This window comes from Nelumbo nucifera, chromosome 5, assembly GCF_055504915.1.
Source record: "Nelumbo nucifera cultivar China Antique chromosome 5, China Antique-T2T, whole genome shotgun sequence".
Classification (NCBI taxonomy): Eukaryota; Viridiplantae; Streptophyta; class Magnoliopsida; order Proteales; family Nelumbonaceae; genus Nelumbo; species Nelumbo nucifera.
Window position 1 is genome coordinate 16,832,443 of NC_142653.1, and position 27,163 is coordinate 16,859,605.

The 27,163-nt window shown below is 37.8% G+C and overlaps 1 protein-coding gene across 5 annotated transcripts; it reads right to left on the reverse strand.

Moving 5' to 3' along the window:
• On the reverse strand, positions 1-27,061 carry LOC104595483 (Alkaline-phosphatase-like family protein). Of its 5 annotated transcripts, XM_010256215.2 has the most exons (18): positions 26,753-27,058; positions 26,562-26,655; positions 23,111-23,155; positions 22,804-22,971; positions 22,629-22,713; positions 22,421-22,527; positions 20,460-20,540; positions 12,009-12,061; positions 11,770-11,872; positions 11,184-11,327; positions 10,143-10,239; positions 6,900-7,128; positions 4,203-4,296; positions 3,067-4,074; positions 1,460-1,552; positions 1,077-1,360; positions 563-740; positions 1-429 (listed from the first exon to the last, which is right to left on the reverse strand). In XM_010256215.2, exons 1-17 carry the CDS (start codon positions 26,875-26,877, stop codon positions 593-595), a joined length of 2,958 nt encoding a protein of 985 aa, XP_010254517.1. In that variant the 5' UTR covers positions 26,878-27,058; the 3' UTR covers positions 1-429; positions 563-592. The 5 variants fall into 5 exon arrangements, 2 of the variants coding, with proteins under 2 accessions (XP_010254517.1, XP_010254518.1); XM_010256216.2 differs by lacking the exons at positions 1-429; positions 563-740 and having other exon boundaries at positions 1,143-1,349; positions 26,753-27,061; XR_734884.2 differs by lacking the exons at positions 1-429; positions 563-740 and having other exon boundaries at positions 1,315-1,360; positions 2,718-4,074; positions 26,753-27,060.
• Positions 27,062-27,163: the final 102 nt, after the last annotated feature.

A 27,163-nucleotide genomic window follows, 5' to 3' on the forward strand; every position in this document is an offset into this window, starting at 1 on the left:
TTGAAAGCAAAGACGACTCTCTTTAACATGTTGAGGGCATCATAAATCACACTATTACATAATTTTCGAAGTTATCAAGAAGAAAAGTTCAAAAATCTCCTAGTTGAAGTACATGGGAAATTGATCTATGTTTTCCTTTTAACAACATACCATCTATCTACAATGCGAATGACTATATTCTCACTTATCAAAATATTAACCAGTTTCTCTACTCCCCTTTTACTTTGTGAAAAGATGGGCAGCGCTCCCCCAAACCTCTGGTGAATGAAGGCGGGATTGAGTCCCAACTCGATAGCTAACACCTTCTCCAGTTTTTCTACTCCTGTCTTGCTGCAATAGGCGGAACGGTGTTAGAGCTCCTTATGGAAAACTTTGTACGCTTCACCAGAGAGCCAGATATGGCACCTTCTTACGAAACAAGCATTCATTCTGCATATTTATTGGCCAAAAAATACAGTTAAGAACAAAAATGAAAGCTTAACAAAGAAAAGAAGTTGAATGTTAAAAAACATTTAATAGTTGTCAAAATGTAAAGAGTGTTTGGACGCAGTGATTCGGAAACCTTTGTTTGCATGACAGTTTTGATATATTGTCACCATTGGTTTGTCTGTCTATTGTTTCCCTTGGGATTGAACATCCTTTCCCGGAAAACAAACACATTACACAAATAAACTGCAGTTACAGCAACTACGGAGACCCCAACGTAGACACTTACAGTCGTAGCACAGACATACAGGTACCTGTATGGAGAAGCATGACATTAGTCTTAGGGAAAACTTATCCATGTTTAATACATCCACATAATCAATTTATGTAAAAACCACTACAATTTATTTATCAAAAAAAAACCACTACAATTTGATCATTTTTTCCTTGTTCTCCTGGAACAATAATCAATTTAGATAATAACTATTTGTCAGATCATATGCTATTAGTATTAGTTTCTAGTTTATATCATCTACCCATGGACACTTGCAAAGAACAAGGTGGATGCCACATGCCAGCTCACAGAATACGACACACAGAACTGCTCATAAGCCACAATATGTACAGTGGTGTAAAACCATTATACTTACTTTGGTGAAAATACACTCCACACAAACAAATGGTTTCTCATTAGCAACAAAATGATGGTGAACGTAGTCAGCATAATTGAATTCAAGCACAATGGAACAAGACAAGGAAAACCAATCATCATTTGGAGAAGATGCCCCATTTCCGCATTCTGTGAATCTAATATATAACTCGTGTCCTTCATGGATATAAGCATCACCATGCTAAGAAAAATCAACAGTGGTGATGCATAGGTAATAACAAACATTATGATACCTGCAAGTAATGTAGAGTGACTGGAGACACCCTAGCAACCAGTGAAACGATGTTAGGATAACTTAAAATGCTATAGCTTCTAAAATTTGAATGCAGTATAGAAAATAAGGTGTGTGGAAAGAGTAATTACAATGAAGGCTCCAGCAACATCAATAGTAGCTAGAGTATTGCTGTTTCCAAGCCCAAAATGGCCAGCCATCCCTAAAAAGTAGAAGGCAGCAACCTATCAAGTACAAAAAATACAACCATAAGCTGCAGCACCTGCAGGCTATAATTGTAATACACAACATGCAACATAGCAAACACCCCAATTCCCTGTTAACTTCGCACCCAATATAGTGGTTTTCTATGGACAAACACATAATACAATAGGGACACTGCCATACATGGTTACATTGGATATCAGTCATATATAGTAACACGTTAATAATATGTTAATGCTTTCTCATGGGAAAAAGCAGCCTAAATTGAAATTCCTTAAGAAGTCACCACTTTTTAAGTTCTTCAATAAAAAGTACTTGGCTTTGGATACAATTCCCTAGACAGATGGCACACAAGTAAGGAGTATGCATGTGTGCAAAAACAGGTTGCAGTTATCATTAGGGCTGTTCATAAGAATGCCCAACCCGACCAAACCAACCAACCCGGACCGACCCAACCCGAGTCGGCCGGGTTTTCATCAGTACCGGTCGGTTTCGGGTTGGGCAAATATATAAACCGATATATCGGGTCGGTTTCAGTAGTTCCTAGTTTGAGTAGTTTCCTACTTAACTATAACTATTCTTCTACTAGAACTAGAAGGCCCATTAGGCAATTACAATTAGAATAGGCAATCTATCCTAGTTTCTAACTTTCTATAATCTTTTACACCAAATAGGCAACCCATTAGGCAATTACAATTAGAATTCAATTAGGTGTCCTTTTGTACAGGAGCAAAACCGAAACCGACCCAAACTGACCCAACCTGACTCAAACCGACCAGGTCGGTTTCGGTTTCCACCTCAGGTAACCCGACCAGGTCGGGTCGGTTGGGAAAACCCCAATAAACCAACCCAACCCGACCCATGAACACCCCTAGTTATCATGAATGGAAGTACCATGATGGCAGATCCACAGAATATCCAAACAGGCACTAAATGTTAGCTATTCAGTGATTGTCCAAGTAAAACCATCAAAGCATGCAAGGATATAAAATTATAACAAACATAAATTTTCACAAAAAAAAGGCTACTCAGACAATTGAGAAATCACATTTTTACATACAAACGTCTTCACAATGTATCAAGGCCTTTCCCTGTCTCCATAAATTCTTGATTTAGAGTAGTAGCTGGAAACACATCAATATCCAATTATTAAAATAGAAGTATGCTCTTATTGAGGTAGCACACCTTTTCTTAGTAGGCAAATGAGCCACACAACACAGGGTAGCCCTCTCCCAAACTCCAATGAAGATGGGATTCGATACCAAGTCTCCACTACAACCAGTAAGCTAGCTGGCACCTTCAGGTTTGCTAACTTAAATATATTTTTTAATCCCTGAATTCTTTCCACAGCCAATCTAACCAAGCCAAAGGATACATTATTTTTGGTGACTTTGATAAAAGAAACCTTTGCAGACTTGGTAATAAGACCACTTGTTTGCTATCCAAAGTTCCTTATTAAACCAAGTAATGAATAAACTCTGATCAATGATTACTCCATTGCGGTAACAAAGAGTAAGGATTTTCCATAACTGACCTCAACCCACTGTTTATGGTGAAGCTCAGGCATTGAAAAGTAATACATACTGGCCAGGATTTGCAAGAGAACTAATATTATTGGCACCGCATTTATTGGCTTTTGCAATAGCAGTTGAATAAGACACCAAAACACAATATATGTCCATCCTATCAAATATGCAGCACCTCTTAACCCCAACTCAGGAGTCCTTTTATGAATGTCAATTGAATGAGAACTCATCAAATGGAACCTGCTAGTTGAGCGAGTCTTATAGAGTGAAATAGGCATTAACCATGGTGAGGCAATGACGATTGTTATCACTGACATACTAATAGTTGCATAAATTATCTGAGCTATAGAAGTTGTGCTATAGTTGGATGTTATCAATGTATGCTCCTGATGTTCTATGTTGTGAAGCAGTACTAATATTCCAGATATAACAAAACTGATGTGAACCACCGGAACAAAAGCACTTTTTGGTCTTAACAAGTAAAGAGCCCATGACCCCAAGCTGATAACAAGCACCACTGAAGCAATCTGGATGTATATTATGCTATGAAGGCCTGCCTGCTCAAGCCACTTTGAAATGTCAGGAAGATGCGTCCAATTCACACCACCTTGATGCCACCCTCTCAAGACCCTTCCACAGATGAGAACAAAAATTATGGAGCATGTGTGGGAATAATTGCTGCATTTTTGGCCATTGGATACATTAAGTAAATTTGGTGTTTGTCCTGCTGGAAGGGATTGGATACTCCTCCGGAAGAATATCAAATACAAAGTTGATGTCATAAAATGCCATATGTATTGCTCTTCTTCTACTATAGAACTTGACCCCATACTGAAAATATAGATCAAGATTGCTATCGAAACAAAACTCTCATCCGAATGCATTGTATAGTTACTTCTGTATAAGTTTGGAAAGCATTGCTTTTGTTTATTGTAAACTTCTTTGCATAACCAGAACAGTATCAAACATGATACAAACATAGTTATAACTCCGAAAGCAAGCAAGTCAAGAGGCTTCTGCAATACAAAGAAAGAGAAACTATTAGTATTTCATTTCATCCATCTATGTGCATAAACATCAACCATTTATATTTTCATAAATAAAAGAAAATCAAATTGATTTTGAAGAAAGAATTGGCATATACATCGGTGGCTCTGCGTGATAACCACTCACTTGCAGTCCTTAAAAATTCATAATATGCTGCAACAGTTCCTCTAAAATCATCCCTGCTATTATTTCTGTACAAACAGAAATCAATGTAAGCAACAGAATGAATTCATTAAATTCAATAAAGAAATCTTTCTTGTGCAATTTATAATAGATCATTCCGATGATTCAAGGATTTTAGATATATTGTAGATATGCAGGGACAAACATGGATATGCTGGAAGCATTAAGGCAGGCATGGAAACACATATATCCTGTATACCTTTCCTCCTCTTAGCTCTATTGTTGACATAAAACTTCATATTTTGTCAATGATAAGAAAGACAAAAATACAACATGTATTTTTAAAGTAAATGTAAATGCCACCATCTATTAAAAACTACAACATGTTTAATGAACAATTCAAGTATACTTTTTTTTTTTGAAAAAGTAAATGTATTATATTCAGACAAGTATAGTGTGTAAAATAGCTCCTATACAACAACATGCTACATATAGGATCATCACTCTCACCATCATTTTCTTTGCAGACAATACAAAAAGCTTCACTCTAATTTGTTCTACATAGGATCCCATCAGCCTTCTCCGAGTTCAGTCATTGACTTTGTTGCTCAATGGGTCAACCCAAAGCTGAGAAAAAGAGGAAAGCTCTTTTGGAAAGCAGTAATTCATGCTGTGGTGTGGGGAATCTGGGAAGAAAGGAACAGAAAAATTTTCAAAGATTTTTTTTGAGAAAAGTTAACTGATTTCATTGAAGAAAAAAAGAGGGGTACACAAGAAGGTGTTCAAGTACAAAACAGGGATCAGACCCCTAAAGATTTTCTTTTTTTTTTTTTGGATCAATAACAGAATCAATTTATTAATGGATAATAATATAACAACAATCCGGGAAGAGGTAAGGAGGCTTAACTCTCCCGAAAAATAGAAAAGAAAAGAAAATTACAATACAGCCCAAAACATCTGTTCCCTTCCCACCCCTTGTTTCGCCAACGTATCTGCAAAAGCATTTGCAGTCCTCTTCACCCATTGAAACTGAACCTCCAACCCTCTAGTTAGCCATTTAGCCTCCCTTCTCTCATTTGCATATTTCCACAGTCCATTGTCCTTCTGTAACCAGCTTTGAGTCTCCTTCCACAATTAGTCTATGAATACTCAGCTCCTTTGTCTTCCTTAAGCCTTCCATTAAGGCACATATCTCAGCTCTTAGAGAGGCAGCATTCCCAATGGGGCCTGAAAACAAAGCAAGCACCTTACCATTCTCATCTCTGAAGGTGGAATTTTGTCACAATACAAGGTCTCTAAAATAGCACCTAGTTTTGCTGACCCATCTGCAATGGCATTTAAATCCCTTGGAATCCAGAACAGAGATGCATTTGTAGAAGCCAATAAGTCCCTTGCCTCTGGCTAGGAAATGACTAAGTCTCCATGGTCCAGCCTCCTGCTTTCCTAACCATTTTATGGTATTTGCTGAGTCACCTTTAATGGAGAAGTTCTGAATACCCAGTCTGTTGACTAAGCGGATCCCTGTAAGAGCAGCTAACATTTCTGCCTAAGAATTTCCGAAAATAGTTTCTCCTCTTTGGATAGTCATAGTATTCATGAGAAGATCTTATCCTTAATTTTCTCATGAATGCTGGTCCACCAACATTTTGATGATGTGAGCAGAGGGGAGTTACAAAGAAACTGGCTGCAGATTCTGCATACTTCCCCTTCCTCTCCAACTTCAACAGCTCTACCACCCCCAAGGAGGGAATGTGAGTACCTGTCACAGTTTGATGGCAGCTTTAGAAGGTCGCTGCTCCCTCCCTCAGCAGCTGGAATAGGGGGCATTGTTAGAAACTCTATCGGAGACAACTAGTGGGCTTTTAGTGGTCTGGTTCAAGCAGTACATGCCTCTGAAGCAGAAGTCCACTCCCTTCTAGAAGGCTTAAGGTTTGCTAAGAGACTCCATTTCAGTCCCTTAGCAGTAGAAGGAGATACAAGGATTACCATCAAGTGGACAAAAGACTCAGATGAGGGACCATGGGGGAGAGCTCACCTTCTTGCTGAAATCCATGAGCTGTCTTCTCTGCTGAACTGCACCTTTAGATGGATTCCCTGGGATATCAACTGAACTGCTGATGTTTTAGCAAAACAAGGCTTGGGAAGGGATTTTTTGTATAGTGCTAACACTTTGCCATCTTAGTTGATCCAGGCCTTTCTTTTTTATTTTTCTGGCCTGTTTGTACATCTCTTATGTACATCCCTCTCCCCTTATTTTGAATATAAGTTATCTTTCTCTTCGAAAAAAAAAAAAAATCCCATCAGCCTTCTCTGGACCACCACTATAGGAGAGAATTTGTTGTCAAATATCCTAGAAATAGAATTCCACTCAGACCAGATCACCTGGATTTCTCAGATACCAGGTTATTGTGTCACTTGTGTCTTTTAGCTTTTAGTTAAGAATGCATCATAAATATGATATCTATTTAAGAAAAGTTTGGCAACTAATTCAAACAATCTAGTCAAACCAAACTAATTCAAGATATCACAACGTAATTATACAATTAAAAAATCATTGATGAACTTGTGATACTTGGGCATTCATCATAATAGCAATTTCTGATACAATATGACTGATAAAACAAATAGGTATTGGTATTTTAATCCTTGATCAATCTAATAATAATTGCACCTGAAACCTCTAGCTCCATTCAATCTCCAGGCATCATGGAGAGCTGCAGCATTTGAAATTAGGCAACGAAACTTCAGCTCTGCACTTCCACTACATTTACTGATTTGAGAGTATTGCTCAACAGTAGGATCTTTACATGGCAAACCCTGGGATAAATGAGGTAGTTGTGCTTGCAGCAATCTTAATAATTGCCAGGAATTCAACTCCAAAGCTCTCAACCACTGGTCATCTATAGTCATCAAACAACAAAGTGAAGTAATTCAAGCACCATTCTTGTTAATGAAAAAAAAGGGAGAGAGAAGGAAAAAAACTATAGCATACAACTACAAGCAATAAAACATATTGTAAATATATCAGTTTTAATAAAAAGTTGAAGACAATAAAAGAGGAGAAAAGGCGAAAGATCAAAAACACCCTTGAAAAAGGATGCAAGATAGCATCACAACCAGAAACACGCCAATCTTTGCAGAAGAGAGAACGGGATGTTCACAGAAAATGACATTTATCTTCTCCACATATTTTTGTACTAAGTGTTCTCTGAGGGAAAGGTTAGATTCAAAAGAAGACCCCTGATGGATAATTCACCTCTTTGCCAAAAGTTTCCAAGGCTCTACCACATATCCAACCATTGTGATCAAAATATTAATTCCTGTCTAGGTTGTGTTGTCTAATCTCTTTGGAATTTGGGTTTTCATAGGGATTTAAGGGACTTCAAGAGCAGTGACTTTACTGCTTGTCGGAATTACCTCAAAATTTGTTTTGTTTCTTTTGAAGGTTCTGATTGTTATCTTTGTTTTGAAAGTCAATAGGGGTTTTTCTTTCTGTCTTTCCTTAAAATCCTTTGGGATTGAAGGCGGCATTCTAATGCAGACATGGAAGCAAGGAAAAAACATCTATGGAAGAAAAAAAAAATAAGATTCTTCCTATTCTTCAATCAATGGAAATTTTGTAATTTTTGGGTGATTTCAATTTTTTGTTTTTTTTATTTTTTTATTTTCTAGATTGTTAGAATCTCAGGAATAGGGTTAATCATTTAAGGGTAAATAAGTTTGTAGAACCTTCATAGAGATTTTTTTAGAATTTTTGAAAAGTTGAAGATACAATCAATCTATTTTTTTTTTTTATTAAGTGTAAAGTATCGAGACGTACAAAATAACCTGCTCAACAAGATACTGAGCATGGGGACCCATAGAGCAATTTCTATCTTCTAGATACAAAGCTCCCAGATTGTTATTGGTTGTGATTGACAAGCCCTTCCTGCCCCTCCACCAGGTTTCCCCCCGTATGTATTAAAAACCGACCCAGAACCGGAACCACTTTGGCCACCGGTTTCCAGGTCAGTGGTTTGACTTTCCAGCCTAAATGGATCAGCCTGTGGCATTTAAAAAAATAAATTAAAAAAAAAAAAAGTTCGCCAAAAAAAATGTTGTCCGGGTCAAACAGATCAATGGTTCAACCACCTGGATCAGTGGGTCGTTCACCAATTCAACAGTTTTTGGGGAAATAGTGGTTCAGGGGTGAAATGGAGCAGGCACTCTGACCAGTTTATGGGCTGAACGGTCGGACCGTTTGGGGCAATGACAGTTTGAAAACCTTGTTTGATACTAACTTCTTTTGCAAAACTTTGAAGGTAGCTCATTGGGTAATCCAGGAAGGGCAGGAATAGGGGTAGGAGGTGCTTTTAGAAACCACGAAGGAGTGGTGGTGTCCTTATTTTCAAGACCAATTGGATTTGGAGTTTCAGTACAGGCTGGAGTGATGGCTCTCTTACATGGATTAAAGTTTGCAGTACAAATTGGAGTAAGGGAATTGGAAGTCGAAGGAGATTCTCAGTTAGTCATCTCTTGGTCCAAGAATTACAGATCAGCTCCATGGAAATACAGACATGCTTTTAGGGAAATTGATACCTTGGCAAAGAGATTCAACTCTACTTTTGGCCGGATAAGGACTGCAAACGGAATGGCAGATAAATAGGCAAAGCAAGGAGTTGATAGACCTGGCTTGTTTTGGGCAAAATTGTAATCTGATGTACTTTGGGCTGCTGGGAACCTATTATCTTTTTTTGGGACTTCTTTGTAACTGTGACTTGAAAAGTTCTTGGGATGGCATCCCTGTCATCACATTGTACTGCTACTGGTTTATTTAATTCTATTAAAATAATTATCTTCTTCTGATAAAAAAAAATCTTTTGCAAAACTTTTTTTTGAAGATAAATAAAGAAGAAAATTTATTAATGAAACAAAAAAAGGAGGATACAAACAGGTGATAAGACATCACCCAACCCAGGAAAAACAACACCAGCTTAACCCCTTATACCTAAATTTTGCAAAAGTTGAACATAAGTAGGTTGAGCCCCTCGTTCTGTTACATCCAAAGAAAGGATAATTTGATTGTGGACATGTTTACTAAGGGAGCAGGTGAAGAGAGGTTCTTGGAATTGGGATTCATTTTTGCAGCATTTTATTTTTGGATTCTTATCTTCATTATGGGCTGTAGGCAGACTTTGACTTATTACCTCTCTTTATGTCTTTAGTGCATTTTTTCTGTTTATAGACAAAACAGAATCACCTAAATGCTCCCTTGATATTCATTTGTGACTGTTACTGGAGCCTGCATCACAAATGCCAAAAGCTACCAGGTTCACCAAGGAATCTTCACAACCATTTTCATAGAAGAGGAACCATTCCTATCTCTCATCCTTCTAGTGCCTGGATGCCCACCTTCTTTCCTTCTGCAATCTGTCCCTCAATTTATAGGATAAAATTTCATCTCCCCCAGTTCCTATAAACTCTCCCGATCACCCAACCCAATACCCATGATGTTGTTCTATTGGATAAATGACGTGGTGCATCAGGCTATAGAGGAAACAAGAAAGGAATATTGTGCAAATTATCAACCTTGAATTGTATATTAAAACCATAACGAAAGGATAGTGATAACGCAGAGTGCATAGTGGCATACAGATTGTTAAAGGAATGAGTATGCAGATCTGAAAAATAAGCAGCATCAACATCTGGACTACTGAAATTTAAAAGAAAAATAGTGAAGACGAAAGCAATTTAAAATCCGGTATTCTTATAATGAAAATTTATATGCAGCTCTTTAGAAGAAAATAATGGTTCCACAAATCTTGGAGGTGATTAGAAAGCGAACAAGAGTATTGATTATAATTCCTTGGTGTTTTCTCTATATGTTTCTTATTCTTCTTTTTTGAAATTGTGAGCAAAGAGAAAGAAAGTCCACCTGTCAAGGAGGCAAAAGTTCCTTCAATCAAGACACCTATGTTGTTTTTTGGAATAGGCACACCAAAAAGAAGAGCCAAAGTTGGTGCTATATCAACCTGGACAACCAGAACAAGGTGCAAGTTATGAAAAAAAAAACGCATATACCTCAATGCAAATTATCTGTTGGATGATAAGGAAAACAAAATATTCCAAAATAAAGAATAAATTAGGAGTTTCTAATTTCTACAAGGCATAAGAATTTATTAGCAGAAAGAAAAGAGTAGTGTGCAAAAACTATAATGGGAAGGAGTGCAAAGAAAAGAAAAAACCTCAAACATTTGCCTCCTTGCAAAGAAAAGAGCAAAAAAAAAAACTCTATACTAGCATAACCTACACATGCTCATATGCACCATGATCATGCAAACATGCAATATCCAGTACCATCAAGAGGAGGCACAATAATCAATAGCGTACCAAACAGAAAGAACTCCTGCCACTGAAAAAATAACTCCAGCAAGAAAGCACAAGTTCCCACTAAAACTTCCAAGGAAAACCTTCCTTATAGGAGTCCTATTGCTTCTTGATTTTTGCTGGCTTCTTGTGGATTGTGTTCTAGTGAAAAAGGTGTTCAATGATGCTCAATAAGGGCAATTTTGGAAGGTTCTGGAAGGACATTCTAAGGGATTGATACATTATGTTATCATATATTTTCCTTTGCTTACTCCATATGCTACCTTAGTCTCTATTTCTGATTTTTTTTTTTTTGATGAATCCTCTATTTCTGAAATATTGTAATTCAGAGTTTTCTTTTGAATAAAATTTCTTTATTGCTGATTCAAAGAAAGTAAAAAAAAAAAAAAAAATCCATTCCATGCAACATCGCTGATCTTGTAGCCATTTTATAAAGCTTTCCTATCAACCTAAGTTTACAAATTCTCATTTCAGTCCCAGGGTTTGGAAACAGTAATGTTGTATCTATATTTAAACACAAAAAAGTAAAATGGGATCAGTCAAAACCAAAATGAATAAAGAAAGGAAAACAATCAAATATATAAATTACCTGGAAAGCTGCATTATTTGTTGCTGATGCATAATCTGGAACCTTAGAACGTAGACCAATGAAAACTGCTAAGGAGTCGGTTTCATCATATGAGGACCCTCCATGATTCCCATTTCCAGTCATGCCATGATCACTGACTAAAACCTGGAAAAAGGAATTTATAGTAAAGCAACACTATTAGATTGATAAAAAAATAAATTCATCCATAATCCCCCAGGGGAAAGAAATAGCAATCGCAACTTAGAAGAAGTCAAGAATGCAGTGGCAGCTCAAAAGAGTAATGTAGTTTAAGAGGGATTTCCAGAGATAAAAACAATCAAGGTTCTGCATGATGTCTGTGTCTCATTCTGTATACCAAGAGGAACTTCCACTATCATCTACCCTTGTTCTTATCAAAATCTTCATTAATAAGAAACTGAAAAGCTAGGCTTAATTACACTATCTTATTGATTTATTTTTAGTCATAATTTATAGTATGAATAATAACTAGTAATAACAAAAGATCCAGAGGACTTGACGGATAGAGAAAAAGTTTATCAAGTAAATAGTATTAATATAAGACAGTGAGAACTAAGGCAGCACAAACCAGAAGTGTTTGTCCATGAGGATCGTCTTGAGGCAGGATTTTGTTCATGTGAATCATTTTAACAACTTCATCCATCTCCTTCAGTTTTGGGCTCATCAAGATACTGAATTTTGTTGGACCAAGATCTAAAATAAGCTCTTGAATTGGGAGCAAGAATGATAATATTTGGATTATATTAACAATTAAAGAAACATAACATTTGGACTATAGTGAGTAATGAAAACGAATAAGAGATTTACCTATTGCGCCCACCAATATGCCCAACATGATCCAAGCCTAGATAGTGAAGAATCTAAAGAAAAGATTCAGTTAGAATGAGGACACAATGAAAAGATAGAGAAAACTACAATTCTGTAGTTGAAAATAAGAATGATGAAAACACAGAGAACTCAGAATAATGATACATGAAGATGAAATTACTCCATGAAACCTTTGCAACAAAAGAAACAAATATATCAGACATTTACTATGACACTCATGGAAAGAAATATGTTAAAATTTAAACAAATCAAACAGTTTCGATTCAAACTAATTCTTTTCTGGTTAATATGTTTGATAATGAGATTTTTTTATTGGTAACAATCAAGCTTTTATTAATAGATGGAATCAGAAGAATAGAGCACAGGATAAATTACAGGGGAAGAAACTCAGGCAGATAATAGCAATCAGCCTCCCCAAACACTCATCTGAAGAACTCTTGAATGGTAGGCTAGAGCCCCAATCCAAAACACTCCTTATTACCCTCCTCTAGCAGCTGAGCTAGCCAGGTCATTGGAAGACTCTAAAAGAGTAGGACTCCATCTCCCCCAGGTATATGAGCAGGGAGATTCATAGGTGATGGTGATGCAAAGAAAATGAGAGCTGCAGAGGGCTGAAGGGAACCATGAAGGTTGTCTGCATTGAAGCATGTCACAGAAGTTAACTTTCTGGTGTATCACATCCTAATTAAGACCCTTCTTTTCAGTGTGGTGGAACCTAACCAAATGGCATCAGTCAGAAACTGAGAATAATCCTAGGGCAGAGAACTGAGAAATAAACGAAAAATTAAAAAAAAAAAAAACAGCCATGAGGGTCAACAGTCCATATTCTATCATTAGGACTGGATAAGCCAAGATAAGGAATTACAGATTAAGCAAATCAGCAACAAGAATAGAAAAGAAAATAAAGTCATTTGGACAAGACCCTTTTTTTATACAGGGGGACACTCCTAATTTTAATCAAAAACCATAGGTACTAGAAGATAAAATTACCCCTCATGTATTGATTTTCATCATTAGAAATAGGGTTCTTCTTTGTCTTTCCACTGAGGACCTTGGTTTATCAAGAAAAGGGATGTGCCTATATCAGTAAAACTTCAGAAATAGCACCACATTCAGATAAGTAAAAGAGCAGAAGACAGTGAAGAGAAGAAGAATATGCAGAAGGCTAGGAAGAGATGGTTTTTGAGTTTTGTTGGTTAAACTCACTAACTAGGATGGCTTATAATTCCCATTTTGTCAGTCATGAAAGTTCAGCAAAAATAAAATTATACAAAGAACATAGGCGCCTTTAATTAGGCAGCATTGTTCTTAGTTTATTGATTAGCTTGGGTTTTTTTCTGCATTACATTTAGTGGGACCAAGTAAGATGACAAACTTTTAGATTTAATGGGCCTATGAGATGCTCTTCATTAGTGGAACCTAATTCAGATATCAGCTATGTTTAGGCAAAATATCTAAATAAGCTAGTGCCCAGCAATAAAACTTTGCTAAAGTTTCTGTTGATTGAATTGATAGAAGAGTAACTTCTCCCTCCCTCCCTCCCTCCCTCAAGAAATAAAAGTGTGACTATTACTTGATGTAAACCCAGAAATTTTCATAGTTGAGGACATTTACAGATACTCCAGCTTCCCATCCAGGAGGATTTGATGTAAGAGAGAGGGTGATAGTGGAAGGAGAAGAGAGGGTAGTGGAAGGAAGTAGTAAGGGGACAAGTGAGAGGTGGACAGAATCTGGAAATTGATTTGTACAGGGCTAGAGGAACTAATAAAAAAAAGGGAGTCATAGAGAGCTGTTGCAGCCAAAATGAGTACGAACGTGGTAAAGATCTATTTCAGATATTAGATGGAAAGGATGTAGAGAAGGAAGAGGATGCTTATTGTATCAGAAAGGGGGGGAGGAGAAAAGAAGAAGAAAAGATCTGAAGTGGAAAGGCTAATCTCGGACATTGAGGGAGATTTAGAATTTAGTGGTAGAAGGGCCTAAAATAAGGAGACAAAGGCTTCTTCATGGGTGTTTTTCTATTTTTGTCTCGATGAAAATTATTAGCTGGAATTAGACTTGTTCATGGGCCGGGCCGGGCTTTGACTCTTTATTAACAGAAAAATGTTAGGCCCGAGACCGAGCCCGGCCCGACCAACAGGCCTACAACTTGGGCCCGAGCCCGGCCCTGATAAAAAGCTCGAAGCCCGAGCCCGAGCCCGAAGCCCGACCTAATAAAAGAAATTCAAAATTTTCCCTATTCAAATGGACATTTTCTATTTTAATTTAGATGTTTTTTTCCCCTATTTAAATGAACAATGGGCCTACAAGTGAATCAACAACATTCTCAAATCAAAAAATTTATTCAAATGGACATCACATAGTGTTTTTACTTAGGTTTAACTATAGGTCGGACCAGGCTATTTTGGCAAAGCCCGAGCCCGGCTTGAATTTTATGCGGGTCGGGCTTTTTGGCCCGAGGTTAAGCCCGCGGGTCAAAAAGCCTGTTCAAGCCCGTCTGGGGGTCGGGCCGGGCCGGCCCGTCGGGCCACCCGGCCCATGAACAGGTTTAGCTGGAATGTAAGAGGTCTAAGGAGTGCAAGAAAGAGAAGGGTGATCAAAGACCTACTCCGAAGGGAAAAACCCAACATTGTACTTTTACAAGAATCCAAACTGATGGAATTAGATGGGAGATTGGTTAGGAGTTTCTAGAGGTCTAGAGGTGTAGGTTGGACTTTGGCTCCTTGGGGAGCCTTGGGGGGGATTGTAACACTGTGGAGGGAGGACGTGGTGGAAGCAGTGGAAGAATTGATAGGCAGATTCTCCATTTCCATTAAGTTCAAGAATGTAGAGGATGGGTGTGTATGAGTTCTAACCAATGTTTATGGCCCTAACTCCTATAAAGAGAGAAATGAAATGTGGGAGGAATTATATGCAATCAAGGGGTTATGGGATGGCCCTTGGTGCCTAGGTGGGGATTTTGACGTCATTAGATTCTCTGAAGAAACCAGTAATCCCCAACAAGCAATCACAACAAGCATGGTGAAATTTAATGGTTTTATTGAAGATTGTGAGTTGAAGGAAATACCTCTACTGCAAACCAATTATACTTGATCTAACCTTCAGAAAACCCCTTTGTGTTCAAAGTTGGACAGGTTAATCTAGCCCGGGAGAACAGTTTGGAAAACTTGGTTGCTATAGCATTACCTAGGGTCACCTCTGATCACTGTCCTATCCAGATAGGCATTGAGTCTTTTCCTACTATACCCAAACCTTTTAGATTTGAAAATATGTGGCTTATCCATCCAGATTTTTTGAAAAAAGTGAAGGAGTGGTGGGGTGAGGAGGTGAGGGGGGTAAGATGGAAGGGGGCCAAGTTTCATAAGAAGTTAAAGAGGTTGAGAGTCAAAATAAAAGAGTGGAATAGAGATCAGTTTGGCAGAATTGAGGAGCAAAAAATGAGCTTAATCTCTCGAATAGAAAACTTGGATGCAAAAGACTCCCAAAATGGTTTGACTGAGGATGACAGAGTGTTAAGGAGACAGTTAAAAAAGGATCTGGAAGTAGGGTGTAAACGGATCGAATTTGAACCGGATCAGGCAATATCCCAATTTGAATCCGATTAAAAAATCTGATATCTGAATTTGATTTGATATCCGACGGATATTGAAAATTAATATCCGAATTCGAATCTGATTAAATATTCAAATATTCGATTCGATTCGAATTCGATTAATTAATTATTTTAGATAATTAATAAATATATAAAATAAATATTTTATTGATATAAAATATATAATTATTTATATAACATCATTATTATATATAAATTATATAAAATATTTTATATGTTATATATAAGAATTAAATAATCGGTCGAATTCGGATATTTATCGAATTGAATCAGGTCATATCCGAATTCGAATCCGATTAACTATTCGGTAAGAATAGGATATCCGAATTCAATTGATTAGATATTCGAATTATCCAAATTCGATTCGATTATGTTGAATATCGAATTCAAAATCGGATTTTCGAATACCGTTGACACCCCTATCTGGAAAAGGGGTTATTGAGGGAATAAATCAATTGGAGACAAAAATCTAGACACAAGTGGATTAAGGAAGGCAATGGGAACACTAGATTTTTCCATGACTTGGCCAATGGGAGATGAAGAAAGAATTTTGTGACCAAGCTAGAGATAGAATAGGAGGTGATTACCAACCAGTATGACATAGCGGGAAAACTCGTGGACCACTTCAAATCGATCTATAGAAGACCTTTGAGTGAGAGAGCAGTTGTGGGAGGGGTGGAATGGCCAAGACTTGAGGACGGAATGGCAAGGTGGTTGGAAAGGAATTTCAAGGAAGAAGAGATTAAGAAAGTTGTATTTCTAATGGATAGATCCAAGGCTCCAGGTCCAGATGGCTTTACAATGGCTTTTTATCAAGATTGTTGGGAGGTGCTAAAAGAGGATTTAGTTTAAGTCTTTAAGGAATTTGAAGACAATCATGTAATAAGCCTTGGAATCAATGCCACTTTTTTGGCCTTGATCCCTAAGAAGATTGACGCCAACCACCCAAAAGATTTTAGGCCTATTAGTCAGGTGACAAGCATCTATAAAATTCTGGCTAAAGTGCTTTCTTTGAGGATCAAAACAGTTCTCCCTTCTATCATCAGTGAAACTCAAGGGGCCTTAATTCAAGGGAAACAAATAACAAATCAGATTTTAATTGCGAATGAGGGTGTGCAGGAAATGAAAAGGTCTAGGCAAAGAGGTTTTGTTTGTAAATTGAATCTTGAAAAGGCCTATGACTTGGCGGACTGGGAGTTTTTATTAAAGATGATGAGAAACTGTGGATTTGGGGACAAGTGGTGTAGTTGGATATTTGGGTGTATTAGTACCTGTCACTACTCTATTTTGGTAAATGGTGTGGTGAAGGATTTTTTTTTTCCAGCTTGTAGAGGCATCAGGCAAGGGGATCCACTCTCTCCCTTCCTTTTTACCTTAATAGCTGATGTGTTTAGTAGGATCATTACTGAGGCTGATGGAGAAGATGCCATTAGGGGTTGGAGAATAGGGAGACACCAAGTCCCAGTCACCTACCTTCAGTTTGCAGATGACCTAATGATCTTTTGTGAAGGAGGTTTTAGCGGGAAGGTAGCAAACCTAAAGGAGCTAATCAAAGGATTTGAAAGGGTTTCTAATTTGAAAATAAATTTGGAGAAGAGTTGCATAGCGGGTATAATCTTGGAGGTTGGGGAGATTAAGGTTATTGCGGAGTGTCTTGAGTGTTCCATCTTTTCTTGGCCTATGTCCTACTTAGGGCTTCCATTAGGGGCAAATCCTAAGGAGAGCAGATTTTGGACCCCAGTGCTAGAAAAGTTTGTGAAGAGATTACCTTCATGGAAGAAGAATTATATCTCTTTGGGAGGGAGAATCACCATAATAAGAGCTACTTTGGCTATCTTACCTATTTACTTTCTGTCTGTTTTTAGGATACCACCTAGGGAAGCTAGGAAGCTGGAGAAGTTGATGAGAGACTTCCTGTGGGAGCCAAGACAAGAAAAAAGGGATCATTTGGTTAAATGGGAAATTGTTTGCAGAAGTAAAGAAGAGGGGGGTTTGAGACTTGGGAGGGTGATTGAAAAAAATCAAGCTCTGTTAGGGAAATGGTTGTGGCGATGGCCATTGGAAAGTGAGAGACTGTGGCATGAGATGGTGAGAAGCATTCATGGGAGTTTAGAGAATGGATGGGATGTTGGTGTATTAAGGTAGGCTAACATGGCAACACCTTGGAAGGCCATTCACAACACCCTGCCTCAATTTCTCAATTTTATCAGGTATGAAGTTTGTTCTGGCAATGTTGTTCGCTTTTGGGAGGATATTTGGGTAGGAGACACCCCTCTAAAAGACCTTTTTCCCTTTGTTATTTTCTGTTTCTTTGTATAAAAAAGAGGTGGTCTCAAAATTTGTCTCACCCTCGAGAACACCCTTGGCTCCTAATTGGGATTTTGGGTTTCGTAGGGGACTAAGGGATGGTGAAATTGAACCTCTCTCTGGCTTGCTATGTTGCCTTAATCAGGTTTGCTTGGATCCCTCCAAGCCAGATAAAAGGGTGTGGGCTCCTAGACCCAAAGGAACCTTTACTTGTGCTTCTTATTTCAAGTCCATCTCTCAATCTTCTACTCAACAACCCTTTTCGTCAAAGGAAATTTGGTGTAGGCCAGTTCCCCCAAAGATTATGGCGTTTTGTTGGGAAGTATTCTATGGGAAAGTAAACACTCTAGATAACCTACAAAAGAGAAGACCTTTCCTCTGTATTTCTCCCAATTGGTGTATCCTCTGCAGAGCTCACGGAGAGGATTGTTACCATCTACTAATATCTTGTCCATGTAAACACTCTAGATAACCTACAAAAGAGAAGACATTTCCTCTGTATTTCTCCCAACTGGTGTATCCTCTACAAAGCTCACGGAGAGGATTGTTACCATCTACTAATATCTTGTCCATTTTCTGCAGACCTTTGGGCTAGGCTACTTTCGTTGTTTGGGAGTAGTTGGAGCTTACCAACAGAAGTTCGCATGATCTTTGACCATTCTACTTTCTCTTGGCCTACAAAAAAAAGGGAGACTTATGTGGAGATGCGCTCGCGCTGCCCTAATCTGGACTCTTTGGGAAGAAAGGAATGCTAGAATTTTTCAAGAAAAGGAAAGGAGCAATCAGGAACTAAAAGACTATGTGTTGCATAGGGCAATCCTTTAGCTAAAGACTTTGGAAATCTTTCATCAATTCTCTTTTAATGACCTTTGGAGAAACTGGTCAGCAGTAGTGAGGTGTTCACCCTTAAAGGACAAGTTAATTACAAGCTGGTCTCCTCCATCTGAAGGCTCACTGAAGTTGAACTTTGATGGAAGTAGCATGGGTAATCAAGGATTATCCGGAATGGGGGGTGTTCTGAGAAATGAGAATGGAGAGATTGTCTTGCTTTACTCGGGTCCTTTAGGAGTCGGAGACTCCATCAGGGTAGAGCTATTAGCTGTTGTACAAGGGGTGCAATTTGCAAACCAGTTGGGGGTACAAAATCTGATAATTGAAGGGGATTCCAAGGTGGTGGTGGGCTGGTTGAAAAATCCTGAAGATGCTATATGGTGCTACAAGAACGAAATGAAGAAATTCAGTTGGTTGACAAGGAATATGTTGGTCTCTCTACAATGGGTGGGGAGATCAGCAAATACTTTGTCTGATGTGTTAGCCAAGCAAGGGGTAAATAGGGAAGAATTGTTTTGGGCTCAGCTTTGATTCCTGTATTTTTTTCCTAGTTTAATTGTAAGATTCTAGGAGGGGCTGCAGCTCGCGCCTCTCCCTTGGATGTTGTATGAAATCACAACTCCAAATCAGTTTCTGAATTAATAAAGTTTTACTATTACTCGTCAAAAAATAACACTATGATCAGTTCTTCTGGTGTGATTGGACTTGGGGATGTTATTCATGCCAAGCTTCTTTTCCTCAGGGTTTGAGGTAACTATACTCCCAAGGCATCAAGATGGTGGAGATAGAGGTGGTTTTCAGGTGGTGATTGCTTGGATTTGTTCTGACAGCTCCTAGTAGTCACAGAATTACATAACAGGCAAGAGATTGGGCTTCCAGAGTAAACCACTTGTTCAAATGGACTCCAAGGTTTGCTAATTTGATGAAAAATAGCTGGGCTGGGGCCTGGGGTGCTCTCAAGAGAGGTAAGACTTTGTATTGGGGTTCAGAGTTACCAGGTTAGATTGTGTCTTTTGTATTTCTACTTTATATTTTCCGCATGCTGTTCCCTTGCTGTTTTAAGTTTTAACAACTTGAGCTTCCCTTATCGTTTGCTTGTCCCTTCTTTCTCTTGCAGAGACTTTGTATTCTCCTCTTTTTGTAACTGATTTAGGACTATCTCTACCCTAGTTTGCTTAAGACAATCATGCAACTATAAACAGTATAAATAATCCTTGAGCTATTTGTAGTAAATATATTTAAAAAAAAAAGGTCAAATGGCAATGACCATACCAGAATGACTTGGGGTTTAGTGACCATAGTAAAAAAACAAAGAAAGAAAGTCTTCATTTATTGGCAATTGGGTATCACTGAGGAAAAAAATATATAGCAGCATAAAAAAGGAAACGTACAAAGACCAAAAAAAGGAAATAGAAAGATCAAAGGGGCAACAAACCAAAAGCCTTCCCCCCCCCCAAAAAAAAAAAAACAAAAGGGAGCCCAAAGCCTTGGCTAGCCCCAAGATTAGGAATTATGACATGAGATTAGCAGATCAAATTAATGCATACCAAGAGATTGACAGAAAATATATCACAGTTGGCATAAGTGAAATCATTTGTGCATCTTTAGAAAACAACAGACCTACAGTAGGATACTGACAAGCATCTAATTAAATAATATAAATATATATAGAAAGTTACCAGAAGGTTCCAGTCATCAGCGATTAGTTCAGTTTTCAAATGACGAGAAACATTGTGATCCACTTCTATAGTATCCTTCACCTAAAGTCGAGTACTAGAATTAGCTGCAAGATCAAGATAATGACCCAAAAACACATCAACCACAATAAAAAGGAAAGCAATAGTATCCATTCACCATAAAATTAAAACTTGTTACAAATACCAACAGGGACAATTTCCAGTTCTCAAGTAGCATCAGGTGATGCCCACATATGAGATGAATAAGAATGAAATGACGTGGCCAGGAGACTCACAGATATTCTGTGTTAAACATGCCATAGTACTTCTATAGTTCCATTTACACAAATTTTCACTTGTCATCCCTCTCTCTCTCTCTCTCTCTGAAGCTAGTATTTGCATACCATCCATATAATTGACATGTTTATCAGCTTACAAATAGTGTTTGGTGCAATGGTAAATCTCAGGCTGACAAGCATGAGAACATGAGTTAAGTCTCAGAGTGGCCACTTCATACAAGAAAATACCTAAGGTTATTTCCATGTACAGTCCACCCCTCTTAGGATATCATGATGCAGATATAGAAGCAAGGAAAGAATCCATGAAAAAATAAATCAGTTTTCCAGTTCCTACACCAAGTTCAGAATTTATGAGTGATAGGGATTTTTTTTTTTTGAATTGGTAAGGCAATACATTGCATTAATCATAAAGCACAAATATACAATCAAGCCCATGTACACTGAGAAAATGTACAGGAATATTGGTATTTTTCAATTTTGCTAAATTTATTTTCTAGTTATACTGTTATAGGTGTAATAAGATTCTAAGATATCTAAACATTTATTGTTATTTCAAAATTACTATTTATGGTTACTTTCAGATTTACTAGTTATAGTAATTCTCATAATCACTGCTTAAAGTAAAATTGTGATTTACCATTTTTAGTAATTTCTGGTTTATTTACATTAAATTAGTTTTATTAGGATTATTCAAGTGTTACTAGAGTTGCTTTAGGAGTAAGAGTCCTTATTTAAGTGTCCCTATGAGTTACCTATGGATTTGTCTTAGTCTTAACTCTTAACTCTTAAAGCAATTAGAAGTTGTTCTGGGTAAGTTTCCTAGTCCAAATTGAAGTCTGTAAAAGGGCATCCAAGTTTTCACAGTGAGTTTGTAAACAATAACATTGTAACTGTAACTTGGGGAGAGTTGATTTGATGAAATAAAGTTTGGTTTAGTGAATTCTGGTTGTTGTCAGGAAATATTTCTCTTTTTTCCTCATTCTCACCTACTTTTTTTCTTAATGATCTTTCTATTTGATGTTTACTCTAAAGAAAGATTTCTCTCATTCTTCATCCTTATCACTCAAAGCCCCCCCCCCCTCCACCATCACAAATGCCCACCAACAAATCTGAAATTTGTAGGACCTCCTACCTTGTCCTCCATCATTAAAAGATGGTTAGTACTAAAACTGGGGTAATGACCCTTTTTATCAGCTTACAAAGACTTCTAACATTGCACATTTACCTAAATTATTTCAATAACCATATTTCTCAATCCACGGAATATACTTCACCACCACAGTGGTGTGACCTTGCATGTGTTGCAACACTAACAAACATAATGTTATTTTTTTCAATGAAGAGAGATCAAAGGTTTTCATTAATTTTACAAATGTAGAGATAAACCAGAAAACTGCAACACCAACAGAAAAAAGCATTGGTAGTTTGTCACTCTCTACACCCAAAACTGCATGCCAACTAAAACATAAAATGCCTCTTCCTATTAACACTAACAAATTTTTCAAAATCAACCATTTAAAAACCACTAGCAAGAGGCCTCACTCTCCACATACTCCAACAAACTGCAAAATGTACCACATTTACTTCCACTGCTCCAACCAGGGGGGGAGTATTCCTTCCACAAATAAGGAACTACACCATGCATAATGAGGAAAAAGAACTTACATAGAAACTGCTAACTCCGTCATGCCGTGTAAAAAATCCTGGAAACAACTTAAGCCATGTTTCATCACCATGCATCACCATTTTCCAACTAATATTATAAAACTGACCTACAATAAGGCAGATTAAAAAATAAAGTACGACCTGAATCACATAAGACCTCTATTTATTTAGTATGCAATCATACTATAGCATGTTTTGACAAACTGACCAACAATATTGTCATCTAAAAGAGCTTGTGTATTAAAATTGAATGCCACATCTAAAAATCCCCCAATTGCCCCTGAAACAATAGCCTGCAAATTTAGATAAATAGTATGAGTGGAGTGAAACCAAGAAGTATCTGTTTCTCTATGCATTCAACAATAAGATGAGAATCATTTCACCTTTAAGCGAGGCATAGTAACAGTTGGCGGTGCTGCCTTCGCATGATAACCAACTGCCATTCCACTTGATAACAATGACTGAGTATATGGCATAGCTTCCAACATTACCTTGGTTGGAGGCTGGTCACCCTTTCCCAAAACAAATTCTGCTGGAAGACCGTCAACAACCTAAACCAACAATGTATGTGAACCAAGGTAAAATTCATCCACCATAGAATATCAAAAAGAAAAATACAAATAAATATAAAGATGATAAGTATATTACAGCCAATTGGATCAGAAAAGAAAAAAAAAATGAATTATGTACCATTAGTATCAATCTATCGAATGAAAGGGGGATTCCAGACATCTCCTGCAACAAGAACACAGAATCAAGATGTAGAACGGTACACATCAAATAGCAAAGAGGGTGGTACTGTAGAAAAGCACAAACATAAAATAAGTCTAAATAATATGCATTTTAGCATCATATGTAAAGACAAAATATAGGATTGTAGTTGGTATTTTCTCTTTACGTATAGGATTGTAGTTGGTTAGGCGGACCATGATGGAAGGCCAAGGGCAAGTGTAGGATTGTGGTTGGCATTCTTCTCTTTAAGTGTTCCCATCTAGCATCCACATCCTCTTCCCACAAAGACTTGGCACAGTTAATAAATGAGGGGTCGCGTTAACAGTTAACCACATATTCCCAAATTTAGAAAAGGGAAAGTCCTCCTCTCACCCTATCTGAGAGAGTATAGTAAGACAACAATCAGAAATATACCAAGGCAAGGTATCACAAGACAACCCTACTCTATGTTCTTACCAATCAATGGAGAAAAAAAAAATCCATCCAGATTAGAACAATTTGGATTTATTTAAAAATCTGACTAGGTAAAGTTGGCTTAGAGCATAGACATTTCTAAAGGAATTGGACTTCCTTGTACTGGTGGTTATGGACTGATTGGGATTGTTGATCTTGTTAAAGAACCTATGATGTAAAAATCCCACCTAAGATTCAAGGGACTTCCAGCAAACCTCTAGTGGACCAAACTGGATCCTAAGGAACCTAGCTTCTTGGGTGATTCCTTATCACCTATTTGTAATTGTTTTCTTTACCTTAATGAATTTTCTTTTTTTTTTATCAATAACAGAAAAGCTCTCGTTAATTAAGAAAAGAATTACAATGAAACACCACGGAGAGAGGTAAAGTCTTTGAACTCTCTCCAAGGAGACAAGAACAATAACAAATTACATCACAGCCCAAAAAAGATGATCCCTTCCCACCCCTTGCTTTGCCAAGGGATCAGCAAAAGGATTAGCACATATTTTAACCCATTAAAGTTTAATTTCTATGCCTTGAGTTACCCATTTGAACTTCCTTCTTTCATTAATGTAATTCCACCAACCCAACTCCTCCTTTTGCAGCCAACTAATTACCAGCTTAGAATCCACTTCAATCATTAGTTTTCTGATGCTTAGCTCTTTTCCATTTCAAATTCCCTCCATATTAGCCATCAAGGAGTCCCCCAAACCAATGGGGCCTGAGAAAAGAGCAATAACTCTCCCCTCCTCATTCCAAAAGACACCCCTATGCCTGATGGGCCAGGTTTCCATCACTACTTCCATCGAAGTTCAGCTTGATAAACCCGGAAGTAGGAGGGGACCAACACGGCTTGATAGCAATCTTGGATAAAGATGAGTTAGCCACCTCCTTCCATTTCCTAAGCAGGTCATCAACGGGTATGCCTCCAAACTGCTCAAAGACTTCACCCAATGAACCACCCTTATGGTAATGGTTTCAACAAAAGCCTCTTTACTTCTCTCCTTGTCTAAAAATACTCTTTGGTCCCTTTCTTCCTAAACCAACCAGCAAACAGCTGCTCTTGTGCACCTCCACAGAATTCTCCTCCCTCCTTTTCTTCCAGTTGACAAAGGTAGGGTTGAATAAGCTTCGAACATTTGGCGGGGGGTTCCACTTGCACCCAAACAAAAACAAAAACAAAAACCATTCCCGAATAACATAAACAAAATGATGGGAAATTAATAAGTGGTAGCAAGTCTCACCATTGGCCTTACAAAGGATACACCATAACACCAATTGGGGGAAAGACACCTATTTCGTCTCTTTCTCTGAATTTTCTTTTTTTTTATTTACTATACAAAAAGGGACCTAGCTTCAAAAGAACGGAGGTTGAGGGGAACACCCAATTTGTCATTTGCTAGCTACAGTCTAGCATATCTCATTGACTCCGGTTTTTTTTACTCGGCTCAGTGAGTTCAACAATGGAATCAAGTCATTAACTTATGTCTTACGATGTCACGTTACAATTACAAAATTAAAAAAAAATTATAAATAATCACAGAGTCCATTGTAACCAACACATGAGTTGAACGAAGACCAATGCAACTATGTCCTCCTTACTCCACTTTTAGCTTAACTCAACCAATACATTGGCTGATCTTGTATGGTGGAAATTCTGTTATAATCTTTGTTTTGGTTGGGTAATCCACCCTTATCTTTAACTCTGTCAATATCATCGATCTATATATATAATAAAAAGAAGAAACAATGCCTATAATGTTACTTGCCAAAAAGAAAAGAAAAGAAAAGAAAAAACAATGCCTATAATGTTGTAGAATTCTGGTTATCAACGTTTACCTTTCTTTTTCTGCTGTTAATCAATGTAGAATCACATAGTTAATTACAGTCCCAGATGACTAACAATAAAGTAATCTCTATAAATAAAGCAATGGCTTCACCCAACATTCGTTGTGCAAGTCTAAACGCACAAACAATCCTCGTTAAGAATACAAAGATTTAGTCAAGGTGGAAAACTATAGAAGAGGATTGACCGAATAGTGGTTTCAAGAGGAGGAAGAGTTTCAGTATTGGAGCCTCTTTTTTTTTTCTTTTTGATCAATAACACCAGTTTCATTAAATTAAAAGAAAAGAGGGAATATGGATACAAGAGGGGAGATAAAATATCTTAGCTCCCCAAAAACAGAAAACAAAGGGAGTACAAAGAAAAAAGATTAAAAACTAGCCCATAATACAGACTCCCTATTCACTCCTTGCTTGAACAACCCATCCACAAATGAGTTGGCACTCCTCTTCACCCAGCTGTACTAAATCTCAATGTCCCTACCCAGCCATAAGAACTGTTTTTTTTCATTGTTAAAGTTCCACAAACCGCTGTCCTCTGTCTTCAACCAACTAACAACTACCATCAAATCACCTTCCAGGATCAAACTGCTGATATTTAATTCCTTTGCTCTTCGAGTTCCTTCAAGCGTTGCAAGGATTTCAGCCCTAAAAGAGTCACCTTCTCCAATAGGGTTAGAGAATAAAGCAATAACAATCCCTTCCTCATTCCTAAAAACTCCTCCAATCTCAGAGGGCCCTGGATTACTTACAATGCTGCCATCAAAGTTCAGCTTAATAATGCCTGAGGGGGGAGGGGACCAAAACGGACAAGTATTGGAGCCTCTTTCAAAGGGGAAAAATGAAAACAATGCAGGCTAAGTTGTAAACGTCTGATGGGCAACATTCTTTCTCCCTTAGTCGGTTAATGGAGAATCGTGCTTTTATCAACAAAGTTACAGGACAGTTAAGCATAGGGAAAAATATAATTGAAGATCTCAACAACCATCAACAAAGTAACCTCCAGAAATGAAATAATGGCTTCAACCCGCAGTCATTCTAGCAAATCAATTACGAATAAATATAAGTGGATTCAATCAAACCAACGCGCTGTAAAAAGGATTGGACGGAAAACCTTGTATAAAGATCTTAGCCGATCAGGAGGCAATATCTTCTCCTCGAGATCTTTGACGGGTTCACACATCGGAGAACGATAGCTCTCCGGACCGCTGAAAATGAATACAAAAAGATAGGTTCAGCGCCGAACGCCACCCGATATAAAACGTTGAAGTTAAATTACGTGGAGAAAGTGTATTGAATAGGCACCTGACGCCTGAAAGAGCTGGTTTTACGGGAAAAAACCCATAGAGGAAAAATGAGAGACCGAAGATTTGCAGAAGAACCGCAGCCAGGGTCCATGTCGTCAATCTGGTACATGTAAGGTAAGACATTCTCGGAGAAGTAGAAACCCCTGAGATCTAGCTCTAGCGTTCGTTTTCTGATAAGGAAGAGCATTCAAACTTCAACGACATAGATTCCGGTAAACGTCGAGGAGAGGGAGACCGTCAAAGACTCAAAGAGCAATATCCGATGATCGTAAGGAGATGAAAATCGGTTCGGGCAGTGTTTCGGGTTGGATAGCCTGATCTGATTCTGTATTTGGAGCTATACCAGTTTATGGTCCGGGTAGCCCGATGGCCCGGCCCGCACCCCGGTCGGGCTTGGTCATGTAATTAG